The sequence below is a fragment of the Coregonus lavaretus genome (assembly GCF_964263955.1).
Source record: "Coregonus lavaretus genome assembly, chromosome: 5".
Taxonomy (NCBI): domain Eukaryota; kingdom Metazoa; phylum Chordata; class Actinopteri; order Salmoniformes; family Salmonidae; genus Coregonus; species Coregonus lavaretus.
Window position 1 is genome coordinate 440,750 of NC_139992.1, and position 20,862 is coordinate 461,611.

Below are 20,862 nucleotides of genomic sequence, written 5' to 3' on the forward strand. Positions count from 1 at the left end.
ATCAGTCCCTACACCCAAACGAGGGCACTACGTTCATCCACCTCTGGCCTGCTAGCCCCCCTACCTCTACGGAAGCACAGTTCCCGCTCAGCCCAGTCAAAACTATTCGCTGCTCTGGCACCCCAATGGTGGAACAAGCTCCCTCACGACGCCAGGACAGCGGAGTCACTGACCACCTTCCGGAGACCCTACCTCTTTAAGGAATACCTGGAATAGTATAAAAGTAATCCTTCTACCCCCCCTCCCCCCATAAAAAAAAAAAAATGTATATTGTGTGGTTGTCCCACTAGCTATCATAAGTTGAATGCACCAATTTGTAAGTCGCTCTGGATAAAGGCGTCTGCTAAATGACTAAAATGTCAAATGTAAAAAAGGCCAAGTATTTACCTATGTAACCACAGGTTGTTTTCCCCACAGGCGGGCAGGGTCGTGACGTTCTATCTAATACTGACAGGGTGTATAGCGGGTATGGAAGTCGACTGTCATTTTTCAAGTGCGATTCCAAACATAAAAACACGAAAAGGCAAGTATGTGTGAAGTTTACCGGAAGTTCTAGAAGCATAAACTTGGCATGTCTGCTAAGAAAATCACGCATGGGAGCATACTTTCCCCGTTGCCATGGGAGCATACTTTCCCCATTGCCATGGGAGCATACTTTCCCCGTTGCCAGGGAAGCGATCCCATAACAACTTGTGACACAGCGAAAATTACCTAAACTGAATTAATGGCGGACTGAAGTCCCCACTTGGGAGAAACTGTTCCAGAGGAATAAGGAACAACTTTGTAAAATGTTAAGTATTTTGTTTATTTATTCACCAAATTATGTTAAAATGTTAAACAAATTACTTTCATATGTATTCTGAATTAAAATGTTGAGTCACTGCTGTTTATCAGCCCGCTAGCCAAGTTTAGTTAGCTCAGTTAGCTCAGTTAGCTTAGTTAGCTTAGTTAGCTCAATTAGCTTAGTTAGCTTAGTTAGCTTAGTTAGCTTAGTTAGCTCGTCGGATGTAATGGCTAGCTAGCGGCAGGCGATCCCGTCCTGTTTAGGGATGAACAACTAAACAAACTAATCATAAAATCAGCAGTGCCAACTGTGAAGACCCCCGGACAGTTTTTAAATCCTGAATTGGTGAACCAGCTAATGACAAATGTAGCAAATCGTTTTTTAAATTAGTTTTCAGGGACAGAAGGCAACTGATGCATTCATTTCACTCCATGACATTAGCCTGGCAGGACGAAACAGTTGTGCCCAGTGTTGCCAACTCCTCAGTAAGGAAAGTCGCTATTGGCTGTCCTAAAAGTCGCGAAAAGTCGCCAAATGACGTCATCGCCTAATTTGCATAATTGGCCATGTGCATGTCATTGTGATGGACGCTGTAGGAGAGAGGAGTAACGTCGTGGGAGAGACAAAAAGTGAGTAAAAAAACTACCTACATTTACATCCTGAATGGAAGCCAGGGTGGGATCAGCCAGCGGCGGCAGTCTGGAGGCGGAGGGGTGAACATCTCCTGCTCTGACTGCAGCTGGGAGGGACTGGTCCACCTGGGAGTGCTTTGGGACGGGACGAGGACTGGTCCGCCTGGGAGTGCTTTGGGACGGGACGAGGACGGGGGTGAGTGTTTGGGATGGGGGTGGGGCCCAGGTGGGGCCCGCAGTTCGTTGAGAAGAGTAAGAACGATACGTGTTTTCACGTCAGAGTCTCCAAAAGTCTCCAATAACACCAGAAAAAGTCGCTAGATTTGTCGCTAGTCGCTTTTTTTTACAAATGTGTCGCTAGAGGGGGTCTGAAAACTCGCTAAATATAGCGACAAAGTCGCTAAGTTGGCAACACTGGTTGTGCCCTGATTAAAAAACGTCGGAAATGCAGCTAGCTGTGCTGTTCAGTCTAGGCTTGCTAGCCAGACAAGTTATTTGTGCATTCTAACATGATTAGTCAATTTATGCAGGCAGTGTCTGTTTCCCTAGCTTTCTTCTTGTCACTTCCCCCTCCCCTCTTGTGTTTCACCATTGCATATAAAGAAAAATGTTTTGAATGATTAAATGATCAATTAAAAGTAAATCGGTGACAACTTGATCAAGACTATGAAAATGCAAAACTGTTTACAAAACCAATGCACATTAACAAAGGTAATTGTGGTCTCAGCAACTTGAAATTTGAGCAGTGAGGTTTAATTTCTCCCCCCCCTTTGGCCTTATGTTTCGTCTCTGTTCTCCTCAGGTTGAAGCACATCCCACCCCATCACCCAGACAGATGTAAAGAACTTCGGAACATACCGTCCACCAGGGAAAACCCTATCCCAGGAGATGATTCAGCAGTGTGCAGCATTACTGTTAGAAGTAGATACACACGTTATTCTCTATCGTGCAGAATTGTCAGCTCATTGTAACTTAATGAAGCTTCATTCTAAAATACAGAAGTGGGTGATTTCTGCCCTCAGGGTGCTGCACGGTGTGCAAGTTTTTATTCCATCCCAGCACAAACACCATGTTCAACTATTCATGGTCTACAGTTTAGACCACAGTTAGTTTGAATGAGGTGTTAGTGAAGGGCTGGAGGAAAAAACGGTCAACTCCTGTCCTGTGTTTACAAAGTTTGCCCTCGTGTACTGAACAAGCTGTTGAATGTTCATCTCCTTGATGTCCACTTGGGGACGCTAAAATGTCTATTATATTCTACTGAACCATTTACTTTATGTTCATATTATCTTTCAGTGTTTCTTATTGTTGCATTTGTCGAGAAGGAACCTGCAAGTAAGCACTTCGTTGGACCATGTGACCATGTACATACGACTCATAAAACTTGAAACTTTTGTACAATGGACCATGTTCTAAGGATTCACGCACAGACGCAGGAAAACCAATAAAAGGGTTAATATTTATTAAAAATGACAAGCGTTGATGTCTCCCCAACAGTTCTGGTTTTGAGGCTTGGGCATCTGGGGGGCTGCAGTTCATTTGTCTAATCCCCTGCAGGGAGAGAGAAAGGCATTCATAATATTACAACGATGTATTTATTTGATATATTCCTGTTTGATATGCATGCATATAATTACATGTTCTACTTTATAATATGCCAGTGTTTGTTTTGTATCCAATGCATTTAGCTTATATTAGGAGGAAGTAGCCTGGGCCTTCTAATCTAGTATTGCACCATATCACCTATCAATATTAGTTATTTTTACATTTTTAGTCATTTTAGCAGACGCTCTTATCCAGAGCGACTTACAGTTAGTGAGTGCATACATTTTCATACTGCCCCCCCCCCCGTGGGAATCAAACCCACAACCCTGGCGTTACAAGTGCCATGCTCTACCAACTGAGCTACACAGGGACCTTATATGAATGTATAATGTGAACATAAATCCAAGCTATCTTAAACATCAGTGTAATTTAATAATATGCATGGGTGTTATAGTTGTATGAATTCATCACAACGCAAGCCTGCTCATTGGAAATATAGCACCAGCAGTCCTAATGCAATGCAATAGTGAATAGCTACACAGTGAAACACCACTATTCTGGCTATTTATCATTCTTAAACTGTAAGCAAAATGACAGGAGGACCCCCACATCAAATTATTCTGGTAGGTGTCAGCTTAATTCACTAACACTAACAGGTACTGAGAAAATCGATTCTGTTACTTGTTATTTGTGTTAAATATTTCCATTCCGGGATAGTTGTTCACTGAATTGCTAGAACTAGTTGCTCACGCTGCTACATTGGCTACAATGTAAACAGATGTAGCTAGCTAGCATAAAAGCTAGCTTTGTTGACGCCGGCTGCACAACTTACTTTTATAGTCTTTAAAAAATATATATATTATTGAATTGAAGACAATAAAAGTAAAAGTTGTGTCTGGTAAAATGTTTAATGCAGAGTGCCCAGGTCTCTTTCCATTCAGTATCAAAACCGTGTCACGATCGTCGTATCGAGTAGACCAAGGCGCAGCGTGTTGAGCGAACATACTTTATTTAATTAAAGTGCACACACGAATAACAAAACAACAAACGATACCGTGACGTCCTAAGTCTAAACACAACCAACTGGAACAAGATCCCACACCCACTAAGGGAAAACAGACAGTTTAAATATGGCTCCCAATCAGAGACAACCAGCCACAGCTGACACTCGTTGCCTCTGATTGGGAGTCACTCAGGCCAACATAGAAATACCACAACTAGAACTCCCAACATAGAAACACAACACATAGAATGAGCACACCCTGGCTCAACATATAGAGTCCCAGAGCCAGGGTGTGACAGTACCCCCCCCTAAAGGCGCGGACTGCGACCGCGCCTCCACTAGAACAAAACAGGGGAGGGCTGGGTGGGCATTCCTCCTCGGCGGCGGTTCTGGCTCCGGGCTTGCCCACCACCCTCCAATAAACCCCCCATAGCGCCCCTGGTCCGGTCTGGCCCCGCTGGCTGGAGCTGAACTGGACGTAGTAGGAGCGGATAGCTTCAGCTCCGTTGTGGAGCAGCTGACCGGTACCTGATTTGGCACCAGTGACCCAGGCACGGGTTGTGCCGGACTGACGACGCGCACCCCTGGCTTGGTGCGTGAGGCAGGAAAGGACCGGACCGGGCTGACGATGCGCACCCCTGGCTTGGTGCGTGGAGCAGCAACGGGCCGGACCGGGCTGACGATGCGCACCCCTGGCTTGGTGCGTGGAGCCGGAACGGGCCTCACCGGACTGACGATGCGCACCCCTGGCTTGGTGCGTGGAGCAGCAACGGGCCGGACCGGGCTGACGATGCGCACCCCTGGCTTGGTGCGTGGAGCCGGAACGGGCCTCACCGGACTGACGACTCGCACCCCTGGCTTGGTGCGTGGAGCAGGAACGGGCTGGACCAGGCTGACGACTCGCACCCCTGGCTTGGTGCGAGTAGCAGGAACGGGCTGGACCAGGCTGACGACTCGCGCCGTAGGCTTGGTGCGAGTGGCAGGAACAGGCCGGGCCGGGCTGGCGACGCGCACCGTAGGCTTGGTGCGAGTGGCAGGAACAGGCCGGGCCGGGCTGGCAACTCGCACCGTAGGCTTGGTGCGAGTGGCAGGAACAGGCCGGGCCGGGCTGGCGACGCACACCGTAGGCTTGGTGCGAGGGGCAGGAACAGGCCGGGCCGGGCTGGCGACGCACACCGTAGGCTTGGTGCGAGGGGCAGGAACAGGCCGGGCCGGGCTGGCGACGCGCACCGTAGGCTTGGTGCGAGTAGCAGGAACAGGCCGGGCCGGGCTGGCGACGCACACCGTAGGCTTGGTGCGAGGGGCAGGAACAGGCCGGACCGTACTGGGGACACACACCACTGGCTCTACACCGGGATCTGGAACGGGCCGGACCGGACTGGTAACACACCCCAGTACCTCTTGCCGTGCCTCTAAACCTTCCTTCCCTTCCTTTACCAGTGACCCCCGTAACCTGGTGGCCTTCTGAATACGCCCCTTGTCTGCCTCCGTCAGCCCCGTCGTCCATGCCCTGTGCCCCCCCCTAAAAAATGTTTGGGGTTGCCTCTCGACCGTCCGACGACGACACTGATCACGCCGTTGCTCCTCTCTCCGTCGCGCCTCTACTGTCTCACTCCAGGATTTCCTCCCAGGTCCAGGACCCCTGCCCATCCAAAATCTGCTCCCACGTCCAGGCTGCCTGCTCCTGGACACGCTGCTTGGTCCTGGTATGGTGGGATCTTCTGTCACGATCGTCGTATCGAGTAGACCAAGGCGCAGCGTGTTGAGCGAACATACTTTATTTAATTAAAGTGCACACACGAATAACAAAACAACAAACGATACCGTGACGTCCTAAGTCTAAACACAACCAACTGGAACAAGATCCCACAAACACAAAGGGAAAACAGACAGTTTAAATATGGCTCCCAATCAGAGACAACCAGCAACAGCTGACACTCGTTGCCTCTGATTGGGAGTCACTCAGGCCAACATAGAAATAAGCAAACTAGAACTCCCAACATAGAAACACAACACATAGAATGAGCACACCCTGGCTCAACATATAGAGTCCCAGAGCCAGGGTGTGACAAACCGTCTGTCAGTCTGGACTTCATCATATCTTCCAAGTCTCCATGTGCTGGCTACATAAATGCATCTGTGAAAACATACATTTAACATTTTTAACATTTACGTCATTTATCCAGAGCGACTTACAGTTAGTGAGTGCATACATTATTAGAGGATCTCTAGTGGCACAGCTAACATACACAGTCTCTGTTCTATTACCAATATCAGTCAGTATTTGCTTGTTCGTCAGATATCAGGGGATGTAGCTCAGTTCGTAGAGCATGGTGTTTGCAACGCCAGGGTTGTGGGTTCGATTCCCACGGGGGGTATGAAAAAACTAAAAAATAAATATGCACTAACTGTAAGTCGCTCTGGATAAGAGCATCTGCTAAATGACTAAAATGTAAATATCACCTATGTTGAAGTTTGAACAGGTCAGACTAAACCTACCTAATTCTGTTCTCCCCATCAACAACCGTTGGTGAGCAGCAAGAGGTGGAGGCTGGAGGTGAGGCTGGAGGTGAGGCTGGAGGTGAGGCTGGAGGTGAGGCTGGAGGTGAGGCTGGAGGTGAGGCTGGAGGTGAGGCTGGAGGTGAGGCAAGAGGTGAGGCTGGAGGTGAGGCTGGAGGTGAGGCTGGAGGTGAGGCTGGAGGTGAGGTCTTTGCCAGAGCCCCGTTGATGGTCATAGCAGCATAAATCAGCTCCTGGCCCCTCATCAAAGATAATGGTCGGTCAAACAGAGCACTGATTACATTATCAATGGTGGTAATAAATTAGTTTTGTCCCAATTCCCCTTCATAACCTAGCCTGGTGGAACCAGCCTGATCACTGCGTTCACCGTTCTATTTTCACTTGACATATCATGATATCATGAAGTGAAATAGAAAGGTAAACGCAGCGATCAGGCTGGTTCCACCAGGCTAGGTTATGAAGGGGAATTGGGACAAAACTCGAAACTGTTTTAACCAGGTCAAATGTCACCAACCTGATTCAAGTGTCCTCCCTGTTCTATTTATAGGAATGCTCACAGCCTGTGTGATACGGAGGGTCCCCTTGCTGGTCTTCTCTATGTTGCATTTTCGGGCCACAAACTAGACATCTCTCGAATAACTGCAGCAGGCAATCCTCAATCCTGCCGTGTTAAAAACAACTGGGAACTTGGAAATCTCATTCAAGACATCTGGGAACTTGGAAATTTCATTCAAGACAACTGGGAACTTGGAAATCTCATTCAAGACAACTGTGAACTTGGGGGGGAAAAAACGAGCTCCGACTGGGAAAAATACTTTTGAAAGGTCATCCAACTCGAAAATTCCAAGTCAGAAACTCTGGCATCTTTCCGAACTGAAGATCACTGGCGTTATTGATTTGACCTCATTTTTTTCAGAGTTCCCAATTGTCTTGAAAGCACCAGTTGACTGTAGCTCCAGATTGGATTAGATTCAGGCCGTTACGGTTTGTTGCTCCTAGTTCACTGTATTATGTTGAGTTCAAGTGCTAGTCTGAACTAGAAAACTCAGACATTTCCGACTTGCTAATTCGTTGAACGCGGCACGCATATAATTACACCCAGTTAGAAAGTCGGAAATGTCAGAGTTCCGACTAGCACGTGAATGTCAGACAATTGTCAGACAATAGTTAGCTCCCACCATAGCTGCATCTATTATTTAGTTTTGCCCAATACAGAATACACTTGTATGAGTTACGAACTAACTTGCAAATCCGACTTGTAGGCTAACATTAGCTAGCCCTAGATTTATCAAATGATAATGCTACATAACCAGCAGCATCTAGACAATACACTGGTATGAGCAACAATCTAATTAAGTTGAAACGAGGTAGCTAGCTAGTTATGCTAACGTTATCTAGCCCTCCTCACTAGCTAACGTTAGCTAGCCTGCCTCGTTTTATCAAAAGATAGCTACCTATATAACCAGCAATAACGTTATCTAACGTCATTAGCTAAATTATACCAGAGAGGTCATTATATTCCAGTATCTCTGGTTATATCGGTGCGGACTTGGGGACAGACAAACTCCAAGCAACTATTCCAACCGCACACTACGGTCCTTAGGGCAGGGCATGCAGACCAGAACCAGAACTTTGGCTTGTGGAGGCATGGTCGACCCATATAGGGCCCGTGATCCTTTGAACACGTTTGGAGGCGATGAAACAACTGAGCCCTATTCAATGAAGTGGAAGGCGCAAAGTGGGCGGAGGGGCGATTTGCACGTGGAGCTTGGCAAAAAGGGGGGGCATGATTTGTTGACATAATTGTAATCCAAAACCCAACCTTCATATACTCGTTTTGATGCACTGTGGTTCCAAACTCCGTTTTAGACGAGACTGACTTTATGACCACCTTGTAGTCAATTTTGACACTAGAATAAATGTTTTTGACTCATATCGACGCCACGTAGGCTGTTTCCAAAGGGATGAGTTGCCTTTTTAGGGGCAGTCGCTCTTTAGTCACGATTGCTGCTGACAGACATAATGGGCTACATTAATTGCTGGACCACGTCAAATTGGCTAGCTAGCTAATAACAGATCACATCACTATCGCTAGTTAAAATCATTAAGGGTCTATTGGTGCACCCGTGCATCAATCTAAGTAACATAATACTTTTGTTTTCATCAAAATTGTCACGATCGTTGACGAACGGGACGGACCAAGGCGCAGCGTGATATGCATACATGTTTATTAACAAATAAACACAACGACAAAACAATAAACAAACGATACGTGAAGTCCAAGGCAGCACAACACAACACACCTTAACACGGAACAAGATCCCACAACCCACTAGTGCCAAAAGGCTGCCTAAGTATGGTCCCCAATCAGAGACAACGAGTGACAGCTGCCTCTGATTGGGAACCACACCGGCCAACATAGAAATAGACATACTAGATATTCACCATAGAAATAAACACAACACGAAATATACACACCTCTGACTCAACAAATAAATGTCCCCTGAGTCAGGGCGTGACAAAAATCTCTCAGTTTAAACTAGAGATATCATGGGCTGCGTCTCAATCCACCGCATCCGCCGATGTCGGCCTTCCGCATCTGCGGTGGACGGTGGCCGAGCTACAGCGGTGTTTGTCAGACCATGAGACGTCCCGAAAATGGGTCTTCTCACGAAAACGTCTGTAGCGTCCACTGACCACTCTATGGAAAGGGGAGACTCGCCTCAACTAGCCGGTGCCCCCGTACATTGACTCTGCACCGGTACCCCCCTGTATATATAGCCTCCCTACTGTTATTTTATTTTACTTCTGCTCTTTTTTTCTCAACACTTTTTTGTTGTTTTATTCTACTTTTTTATTAAAAATAAATGCACTGTTGGTTAAGGGCTGTAAGTAAGCATTTCACTGTAATGTCTGCACCTGTTGTATTCGGCGCATGTGGCCAATAAAGTTTGATTTGATTTGAACATGATGGTGTTCTCCGTTTTTGCTCTATGACTCCCACAAGTGTCACGAGACTTGTCTCAAGGTAACCCATACAAACGAATGGAAGTATGGAGGTAGTTTTGTGGCAACAAAAATAAGGGGTTAAATATGTGTCCAAAAACAACTAAAATGTTTCCTGATCTTTCTTCTACAGTGTCTCCTAGATATAGGACAGACACTTAAAAAACATTATTCCTTATGATTTATTTTTTTACTGTCTTTTTTTGCCATTTATGAATGTGTTATTCAACGGCTTAGACTTTTAGAGGAGCGAACTTTCTGGGGATACTAGATAGCTATATGAAAATATTGTTTGATTTGCTTGCCATCTATAGTAGTGAGGATGACAATCCGACTGACAACTTTAACAGGAGGACAACTTGCAGATGTCAAGCTCTTTCCAAAAAAAAGCCTTATCTCTGATGAAGCAAGCTAAATCACACGGTGTTTGCTTAGCTAGCTAGCTAGATGGTTAGGCTACCCTCACATATCTGAAAATACATGATCAATTGATGTTACTGATCATGAAAAGTATGCAGTTACTTGCTGTATAATGCTCAATGTCCACCAAATGAATTCAGATTTCTAGCCCGCATTTTCCATACTTGATGCACATGTTCTTTGCTTTTCAACTAGCTAAAAGGTAGCATCTGTGTGTGTTTGTACCACCGCATGGTAGAGCAGCGCACGAGTTGTACATATTGAACACATGCGGTACACAGAACGCACCGCAGCCTAGCGAGGCACCCCAACGTAGCGTTGCGGACTGCTCCATTGACAATGAATGACTTCTGTCGGAATGCAACGAGTGAGATGCATTTTGTGGACATGAGGCATAACGCCTCGATCACACCAACAGCATTATTGTGTTTCGGTACACCAGAAGTAAATTCATTTCCAATGGAAAGCTGCGTTTGCCTTGCAGCATTGTGTTGCAGAGGCAGTTGCAGTGTGTTCTGTGTGTTGCGTAGGTTGGATAAATCTAACATATTCATCAAATTATCAAATTGTATGTGTAGATGCTTGACTCTGATGATAGAGCTAAATGTGGAATAATCGGAAATGTGTAGTTCTGACTATGCTCTTCAAGAGGTGATGATATTAAAACCAAACAGTTATTAAATGTATTTAACAATCATATGAAAACAGCACGTAGTTGTCAATGGTTTTAGCGGACCTGGGATCTCCTTTCCCCCCAGCAGACAAATGGCACTCTCCGCAGTGCACCTTATTGTGACGTTTTGTTGATAATGACCGGAGCGAACATTGGGTGGAGAGGGCAGGGGGAGGAGACGCGACCCCGCTTTCTGCATGCGTGTAACCAGCTGGTTCATTCCTATATTATGGTGCCTTTTCTGTCCCCAGGAAATATAACTTCTTATTTAGTGTCAAATGTGGTCAGGAGTCCTTTACCTTAAAAACACACAAATATGGATCTTGAAAGAGAATTTTATGCATATTGAACACTTATTTTCAGTGGATGTAAGTGTTATTCATCAACTTCCACGAGAAATATAAACCATAAAATATTTAATGTTTCTTCATTATTTTATAGTCCTAGTTAAATTCTCTGTCATCAATAATGATTTTTTCATGATTATTTTATTGATTATTATTTTATGTAAGATTTTCTGTGTGTCCCTGATATCACTTTCCACCCTGTTACATTTTACATTTACATTTTAGTCATTTAGCAGACGCTCTTATCCAGAGCGACTTACAGGAGCAATTAGGGTTAAGTGCCTTGCTCAAGGGCACATTTACGTCATTTAGCAGACGCTCTTATCCAGAGCGACTCACAAATTGGTGCATTCACCCTATAGCCAGTGGGATAACCACTTTACAATTTTTTTTTGGGGGGGGGGGTAGAAGGATTACTTTATCCTATCCCAGGTATTCCTTAAAGAGGTGGGGTTTCAAATGTAGATACTGGCAGAAGGATCCCAAAAACATTTTACAAACAAAAACCCAAAAGTGTATTCAACCCACCATCTCTATTACATTCACATTTTTAGTCATTTAGCAGACGCTCTTATCCAGAGCGACTTACAGTTAGTGAGTGCATACATTATTTTATTTTTCATACTGGCCCCCCGTGGGAATCGAACCCACAACCCTGGCGTTGCAAACGCCATGCTCTACCAACTGAGCTACATCCCTGCCGGCCATTCCCTCCCCTACCCTGGATGACGCTGGGCCAATTGTGCGCCACCCCATGGGTCTCCCGGTCACGGCCGGCTACGACAGAGCCTGGATTCGGACCAGGATCTCTAGTGGCACAGCTAGCACTGCGATGCAGTGCCTTAGACCACTGCGCCACTCGGGAGATGTTAGTTCACTCTGTTAGTTTGTTGTAATTCTCCATTGAAGAAAACAACCCCTTCCTACAATAACACCACATTCAGGAAGTGCCAAAAAACGATGGTTTAAAGGTACATAAATATAAACACTCAAGTTGTATCTATTCGTCCATGTTCCATGTTGTTAGTCTGTATGTCCCACTCATACATTTCCACCCTGTTACGCTAAATTATAGAGAAAATTAACCACATTTCAAAATGTTAAAATATGTTTGATAGAGAAAGTTAAAATCCTGTTGAAGTGTTCACCATTATGCTAGCTCAATCACAGAGCTATGGCTCATTTAGGCCCCACATTTCCATCCTGTTGGGATTATGCACCTAACAGGTTGAAAAATGCACCCCCCCAAAAAAAAATTAAGCACCTGAGCTTGACCAATATGTTTTTCTGAAAGTCAAACATTTACTTTTTCTGATAGAATACTAAAACTGTAAAAAAATATCTATACTTTCCCCCCAAAAAAATAAGGCGGTCCAAAAGGCACCATAATATAGGAATGACCCAGCCCAGTAGCAGTTCGGCCCTACTAGACAGGACACCATAATATAGGAATGACCCAGCCCAATAGCAGTTCGGCCCTACTAGACAGGACACCATAATATAGGAATGACCCAGCCCAATAGCAGCTCGGCCCTACTAGACAGGATACCATAATATAGGAATGACCCAGCCCAATAGCAGTTCGGCCCTACTAGACAGGACACCATCATATAGGAATGACCCAGCCCAGTAGCAGCTCGGCCCTACTAGACAGGACACCATAATATAGGAATGACCCAGCCCAGTAGCAGTTCGGCCCTACTAGACAGGACACCATAATATAGGAATGACCCAGCCCAGTAGCAGTTCGGCCCTACTAGACAGGACACCATAATATAGGAATGACCCAGCCCAGTAGCAGTTCGGCCCTACTAGACAGGACACCATAATATAGGAATGACCCAGCCCAGTAGCAGTTCGGCCCTACTAGACAGGACACCATAATATAGGAATGACCCAGCCCAGTAGCAGTTCGGCCCTACTAGACAGGACACCATAATATAGGAATGACCCAGCCCAATAGCAGTTCGGCCCTACTAGACAGGACACCATAATATAGGAATGACCCAGCCCAGTAGCAGTTCGGCCCTACTAGACAGGACACCATCATATAGGAATGACCCAGCCCAGTAGCAGTTCGGCCCTACTAGACAGGACACCATAATATAGGAATGACCCAGCCCAGTAGCAGTTCGGCCCTACTAGACAGGACACCATCATATAGGAATGACCCAGCCCAGTAGCAGTTCGGCCCTACTAGACAGGACACCATAATATAGGAATGACCCAGCCCAGTAGCAGTTCGGCCCTACTAGACAGGACACCATCATATAGGAATGACCCAGCCCAGTAGCAGTTCGGCCCTACTAGACAGGACACAATAATATAGGAATGACCCAGCCCAGTAGCAGTTCGGCCCTACTAGACAGGACACCATAATATAGGAATGACCCAGCCCAGTAGCAGTTCGGCCCTACTAGACAGGACACCATAATATAGGAATGACCCAGCCCATTAGCAGCTCGGCCCTACTAGACAGGACACCATCATATAGGAATGACCCAGCCCAGTAGCAGTTCGGCCCTACTAGACAGGACACCATAATATAGGAATGACCCAGCCCAATAGCAGTTCGGCCCTACTAGACAGGACACCATAATATAGGAATGACCCAGCCCAGTAGCAGTTCGGCCCTACTAGACAGGACACCATAATATAGGAATGACCCAGCCCAGTAGCAGTTCGGCCCTACTAGACAGGACACCATAATATAGGAATGACCCAGCCCAATAGCAGTTCGGCCCTACTAGACAGGACACCATAATATAGGAATGACCCAGCCCAGTAGCAGTTCGGCCCTACTAGACAGGACACCATAATATAGGAATGACCCAGCCCAATAGCAGTTCGGCCCTACTAGACAGGACACCATAATATAGGAATGACCCAGCCCAGTAGCAGTTCGGCCCTACTAGACAGGACACCATAATATAGGAATGACCCAGCCCAATAGCAGTTCGGCCCTACTAGACAGGACACCATAATATAGGAATGACCCAGCCCAATAGCAGTTCGGCCCTACTAGACAGGACACCATAATATAGGAATGACCCAGCCCAGTAGCAGTTCGGCCCTACTAGACAGGACACCATAATATAGGAATGACCCAGCCCAGTTCGGCCCTACTAGACAGGACACCATAATATAGGAATGACCCAGCCCAGTAGCAGTTCGGCCCTACTAGACAGGACACCATAATATAGGAATGACCCAGCCCAATAGCAGTTCGGCCCTACTAGACAGGACACCATAATATAGGAATGACCCAGCCCAATAGCAGCTCGGCCCTACTAGACTGTACAGAAGCGAAGTTGAAGGCTGGGCGCTGATAACAGAAAGCTGTGGTTAAAAAGGGAAATAGTAAAAAAAAAAAATATTTGACATGCTAGCTACGTACAACGGTTACTGGAAATCTAGTTTTGAATGCTGCACCATTTTTAAATAAACCATTTTTTTCGTCTTCGATTTAAAGGCCCTTTTTTTGGGAGTGAAATCGCCACATGCTCTTTGGACCGACCAGGCAGTCTTCCCCCTGTACTCTACACGAAAGGTTTTCATCCGGGGGGCAGAAGAGGATCTGTCGTCTGCGGGTGGATATCAAACGGATTTCATCGGAATATCTTTTTTAAACAAGTTGGAGCATCAATTTTGTGATGACCGTTTTTTTTTTAAACCAGTTTGCTAGCTCTCTTAGCTAAATGACTAGAATCTGCCTGGTTATCTCGCCGACCAGATATATCCATAGGACAGTGCCAGCCAGACTAAATATACGCCTGTGTCTAGTTAGCTAACTAGCTAGTTGGCCTTTGGGAAATGTCAGGTTACTTTAGCTGCGTTTCATGGATTTTAAAATCGTATCATAAGTAGCGTGCTAACTAGTTGCTTCGAAGTATTATTTTTTTTGTGGTCGTGAATGCTAGTTAGTTAGCTAGTTAGTTATGAGATAATGTTAACGTTAGAAGGCTGAAGACGTAGGTAACGTTACTGTAGCCCGGTACAGTAGAGACTCGATGTCGAACTAAAACGTTTTGTCAATCAAAAATAATAGCTAGCTAGTTGATAAGAAAGTAGAAAGACAACGTTAGCTGTTTTGTTAGCTCATAAATAGCTTGTGATTATTTCGAAATTTTTTTTTTTTGCACTGTCTGGGACCCACTGTTTGGACAATCAAGATTAGATACAATCATGAATATCAACTGTTAAAACTGTAAGACATTTATTCATCCATCGTATTTGATTTGGACTATGTGGGATTAATTCATTGAAGAAGAAAAAAACGACAACTTCTTGGAGAAACCGCCCGTCCCAAATAACCCCAGCAGCCATGGCAGTCCTGGGCCGAATATTGGGGCTGTATGGCATCCTGCTCCTCGGTCCGGTCGCTGGTAAGTTTAACCTTTCTTGGCCTTGCGCTGTTTTTGCTTAATGCGATGAAATAAATATACATATACATAAACACAAATACATTTCCATATGATGTAATTGGAAAATAGGTTTGAGTTCATGGATATATCTTAACCATCTTCCTTTCTATAGCGTAGTAGTTACTGCAATTTCACAATTTGCCTGCTTTCATGGGATATATTTAAGCAATAAGGCCCGAAGGGGTGTGGTATATGGCCAATATACCATGGATAAGGGCTTTTCTTATGCACAACACAATGCGGAGTGCTTGGATACAGCCCTTAACCGTGGTATATTGGCCATATATCACAAACCCCAGAGGTGCCTTATTGCTATTATAAACTGGTTACCAACGTAGTTAGAGCAGTACATTTTTTTTGGTCATACCTGTGGTATCCGGTCTGATATACCACATCTGTCAGCCAATCAGCATTCAGGGCTCCAACCACCCAGTTTATAATGACTATTCTATTACCTGGGTCGTTCCTAGATAATGTGATTTAACCAAAACGTTTTGGACCATTATACTGGTAGTTACCGGTGTGGCTATACAAAACGTCGCCAGAGGTTTTTCAACTAACCTGGTATTGGCGATAATATCTTCGTCCTCGATTCTTGGAAACAGGAGTCTCATATTTTTTATTTTAATAACTGAGCATTTTTCTAAATTCAAACGGACCCCCTACAACTGGACACAGACATTTTATGAGACTCCTGTTTCCAAGAATCGAGGACGAAGATATTATCGCCAATACCCAGGTCAGTTGGAAAAACCTCTGGCAACGTTTTGTATAGCCACACCGGTAACTACCAGTTTAATGTTGGTTAAATCATATTGTCCGGTGTTACAATCCGTTGCTGGGTCATTTCTGTTGTATTTTTGACTTTGTTTTGTTTTACCCCATATGTAACTCTGTGTTGTTTTTATCACACTGCTTTGCTTTATCTTGGCCAGGTCGCAGTTGTAAATGAGAACTTGTTCTCAACTGGCTTACCTGGTTAAATAAAGGTGAAATAAAATAAAAAAATAAAAAATTTCAGCAAGCCATGACACCCACCATCTCAGATTGTTCTGAAACGGTTTCTGCTGTTAGAAACAGATAAGATAAGCATTCCTGCAACATTATTTTGTTGAAATATAACATAATTTGACCCTTGAGAAATTAAGATAATTGATTGCATCCAAATTGGCCATTTGAATTTATAGGATTCATATACTATTCAATAAATATAGTACCGAATATCCGATTTGGACCAAACTTTTTTCTACCAATGTGTAAGACATGAGGAATCCCCCCAAAATTGTCAAAAGCCACCCACAGACCCCCCACACCCCACGCCAATCCCACCCCAAAAACCAGTGGCTGTGTCCGAATACCTGTACTAGCGTACTACATACTTTATTATTATTATTATTATTATTATTATTATTATTATTATTATTATTATACTTAAACTGCACAATCATTTCGGCGTTTGATGTAGTAGAATTCACTCGTCTTTTCCGACTCACTTGTTTGACAACAGCTGATAATCAGATAAATTGACGCGCTGTAGCTAAATTAACGAATGGCGAGAGTCAACGCAATCACACATTAGATTACGTATTCTGAGCACTATATTAGAATTTTCACATACTATAAAACATTATTTTTTCGCATACTATTTAGTATAGACAGGATAGATAGACAGTAGCAGCAGTATACTGTAGGTAGCATGGGTATTCGGATACGGCCAGTATCGGTTCTCTATGTCTGACAAGTAGTATGGAGCTACGACTTGTAGTATTGTTTCTTTGTACTATGTAATGTATTCCCAGTGAATTTGGTGATGTTTATTATCCCCTGTTCAGTGGAATCAGCCATTGAAGTTGTTAGGTTTATGTCCCATTATACAGCCTGATATTACCAGGTTCTGACCACTCGATTTTGGGCTCCCGAGTGGTGCAGCGGTCTAAGGCACTGCATCTCAGTGCTAGAGGCGTCACTACAGACCGAGTGGAGCAGCGGTCTAAGGCACTGCATCTCAGTGCTAGAGGCGTCACTACAGACCGAGTGGCGCAGCGGTCTAAGGCACTGCATCTCAGTGCTAGAGGCGTCACTACAGACCGAGTGGCGCAGCGGTCTAAGGCACTGCATCTCAGTGCTAGAGGCGTCACTACAGACCGAGTGGCGCAGCGGTCTAAGGCACTGCATCTCAGTGCTAGAGGCGTCACTACAGACGCCTGACAGAGCTTGAGAGGATCTGCAGAGAAGAATGGGAGAAACTCCCCAAATATTTACATTTTAGATTTTAGTCATTTAGGCACTGCCAAAAGTGCTTCAACAAAGTACTGAGGAAAGGGTCTGAATAATATGGAAATATGATATTTCTGTTTTTGCTTTGTCATTATGGGGTGTTGTGTGTAGATTGATGAGGGAAAAATAACAATTTAATCAATTTTAGAATAAGGCTGTAACGTAACAAAATGTGGAAAAAGTCAAGGGGTCTGAATACTTTCTGAATGCACTGTAGGTAGGGGTAAAGGGACTAGACAACAGGATAGATAATAGACAGTAGCAGCAGTATACTGTAGGTAGGGGTAAAGTGACTAGACAACAGGATAGATAATAGACAGTAGCAGCAGTATACTGTAGGTAGGGGTAAAGGGACTAGACAACAGGATAGATAATAGACAGTAGCAGCAGTATACTGTAGGTAGGGGTAAAGGGACTAGACAACAGGATAGATAATAGGCAGTAGCAGCAGTATACTGTAGGTAGGGGTAAAGTGACTAGACAACAGGATAGATAATAGACAGTAGCAGCAGTATACACTAGGTAGGGGTAAAGTGACTAGACAACAGGATAGATAATAGACAGTAGCAGCAGTATACTGTAGGTAGGGGTAAAGTGACTAGGCAACAGGATAGATAATAGACAGTAGCAGCAGTATACTGTAGGTAGGGGTAAAGTGACTAGACAACAGGATAGATAATAGACAGTAGCAGCAGTATACTGTAGGTAGGGGTAAAGGGACTAGACAACAGGATAGATAATAGACAGTAGCAGCAGTATACTGTAGGTAGGGGTAAAGGGACTAGACAACAGGATAGATAATAGACAGTAGCAGCAGTATACTGTAGGTAGGGGTAAAGTGACTAGACAACAGGATAGATAATAGACAGTAGCAGCAGTATACTGTAGGTAGGGGTAAAGGGACTAGACAACAGGATAGATAATAGACAGTAGCAGCAGTATACTGTAGGTAGGGGTAAAGTGACTAGACAACAGGATAGATAATAGACAGTAGCAGCAGTATACTGTAGGTAGGGGTAAAGTGACTAGGCAACAGGATAGATAATAGACAGTAGCAGCAGTATACTGTAGGTAGGGGTAAAGTGATTAGACAACAGGATAGATAATAGACAGTAGCAGCAGTATACTGTAGGTAGGGGTAAAGTGACTAGACAACAGGATAGATAATAGACAGTAGCAGCAGTATACTGTAGGTAGGGGTAAAGTGACTAGACAACAGGATAGATAATAGACAGTAGCAGCAGTATACTGTAGGTAGGGGTAAAGTGACTAGACAACAGGATAGATAATAGACAGTAGCAGCAGTATACTGTAGGTAGGGGTAAAGTGACTAGACAACAGGATAGATAATAGACAGTAGCAGCAGTATACTGTAGGTAGGGGTAAAGTGACTAGACAACAGGATAGATAATAGACAGTAGCAGCAGTATACTGTAGGTAGGGGTAAAGTGACTAGACAACAGGATAGATAATAGACAGTAGCAGCAGTATACTGTAGGTAGGGGTAAAGTGACTAGACAACAGGATAGATAATAGACAGTAGCAGCAGTATACTGTAGGTAGGGGTAAAGTGACTAGACAACAGGATAGATAATAGACAGTAGCAGCAGTATACTGTAGGTAGGGGTAAAGTGACTAGGCAACAGGATAGATAATAGACAGTAGCAGCAGTATACTGTAGGTAGGGGTAAAGGGACTAGACAACAGGATAGATAATAGACAGTAGCAGCAGTATACTGTAGGTAGGGGTAAAGTGACTAGGCAACAGGATAGATAATAGACAGTAGCAGCAGTATACTGTAGGTAGGGGTAAAGTGACTAGACAACAGGATAGATAGACAGTAGCAGCAGTATACTGTAGGTAGGGGTAAAGTGACTAGACAACAGGATAGATAATAGACAGTAGCAGCAGTATACTGTAGGTAGGGGTAAAGTGACTAGGCAACAGGATAGATAATAGACAGTAGCAGCAGTATACTGTAGGTAGGGGTAAAGGGACTAGACAACAGGATAGATAATAGACAGTAGCAGCAGTATACTGTAGGTAGGGGTAAAGTGACTAGACAACAGGATAGATAATAGACAGTAGCAGCAGTATACTGTAGGTAGGGGTAAAGTGACTAGGCAACAGGATAGATAATAGACAGTAGCAGCAGTATACTGTAGGTAGGGGTAAAGTGATTAGACAACAGGATAGATAATAGACAGTAGCAGCAGTATACTGTAGGTAGGGGTAAAGTGACTAGACAACAGGATAGATAAAAGACAGTAGCAGCAGTATACTGTAGGTAGGGGTAAAGTGACTAGACAACAGGATAGATAATAGACAGTAGCAGCAGTATACTGTAGGTAGGGGTAAAGTGACTAGACAACAGGATAGATAATAGACAGTAGCAGCAGTATACTGTAGGTAGGGGTAAAGTGACTAGACAACAGGATAGATAATAGACAGTAGCAGCAGTATACTGTAGGTAGGGGTAAAGTGACTAGACAACAGGATAGATAATAGACAGTAGCAGCAGTATACTGTAGGTAGGGGTAAAGTGACTAGACAACAGGATAGATAATAGACAGTAGCAGCAGTATACTGTAGGTAGGGGTAAAGGGACTAGACAACAGGATAGATAATAGACAGTAGCAGCAGTATACTGTAGGTAGGGGTAAAGTGACTAGACAACAGGATAGATAATAGACAGTAGCAGCAGTATACTGTAGGTAGGGGTAAAGTGACTAGGCAACAGGATAGATAATAGACAGTAGCAGCAGTATACTGTAGGTAGGGGTAAAGGGACTAGACAACAGGATAGATAATAGACAGTAGCAGCAGTATACTGTAGGTAGGGGTAAAGGGACTAGACAACAGGATAGATAATAGACAGTAGCAGCAGTATACTGTAGGTAGGGGTAAAGTGACTAGGCAACAGGATAGATAATAGACAGTAGCAGCAGCGTATGTTATGTGTCAAAATAGTGCAAAAGGGCTCCATTCAGATAGTCCGGGTAGCTAGTTGGTAGTCTGATGGCTTGGGGGTAGAAGCTGTTTAGAACGTTTGTGGATTTAAATTAAGATGCAAAGTGGAAATCAAATCAAATCAAATACAACAGGTGTAGACCTTACAGTGAAATGCTTACTGACAAGCCCTTAACCAACAATTAAGTTTTAAGAAAAATATTTGTTTTTTAAAATAATTAAAGTGCTGCAGTAAAATAAAATAACAGTAGGGAGGCTAT

General features: G+C 44.3%; 1 protein-coding gene across 1 annotated transcript in view; it reads left to right on the forward strand.

Moving 5' to 3' along the window:
* The first annotated feature begins 14,480 nt into the window (after positions 1-14,480).
* Positions 14,481-20,862, forward strand: part of bmpr2b (bone morphogenetic protein receptor, type II b (serine/threonine kinase)) — a 156,979-nt gene continuing 150,597 nt past the window's right edge. The window contains exon 1 of the mRNA XM_084161018.1: positions 14,481-15,315. Coding sequence (XP_084017144.1) covers positions 15,255-15,315 — 61 coding nt within the window. The 5' untranslated portion in view covers positions 14,481-15,254. The remainder of the gene's footprint in view (positions 15,316-20,862) is intronic.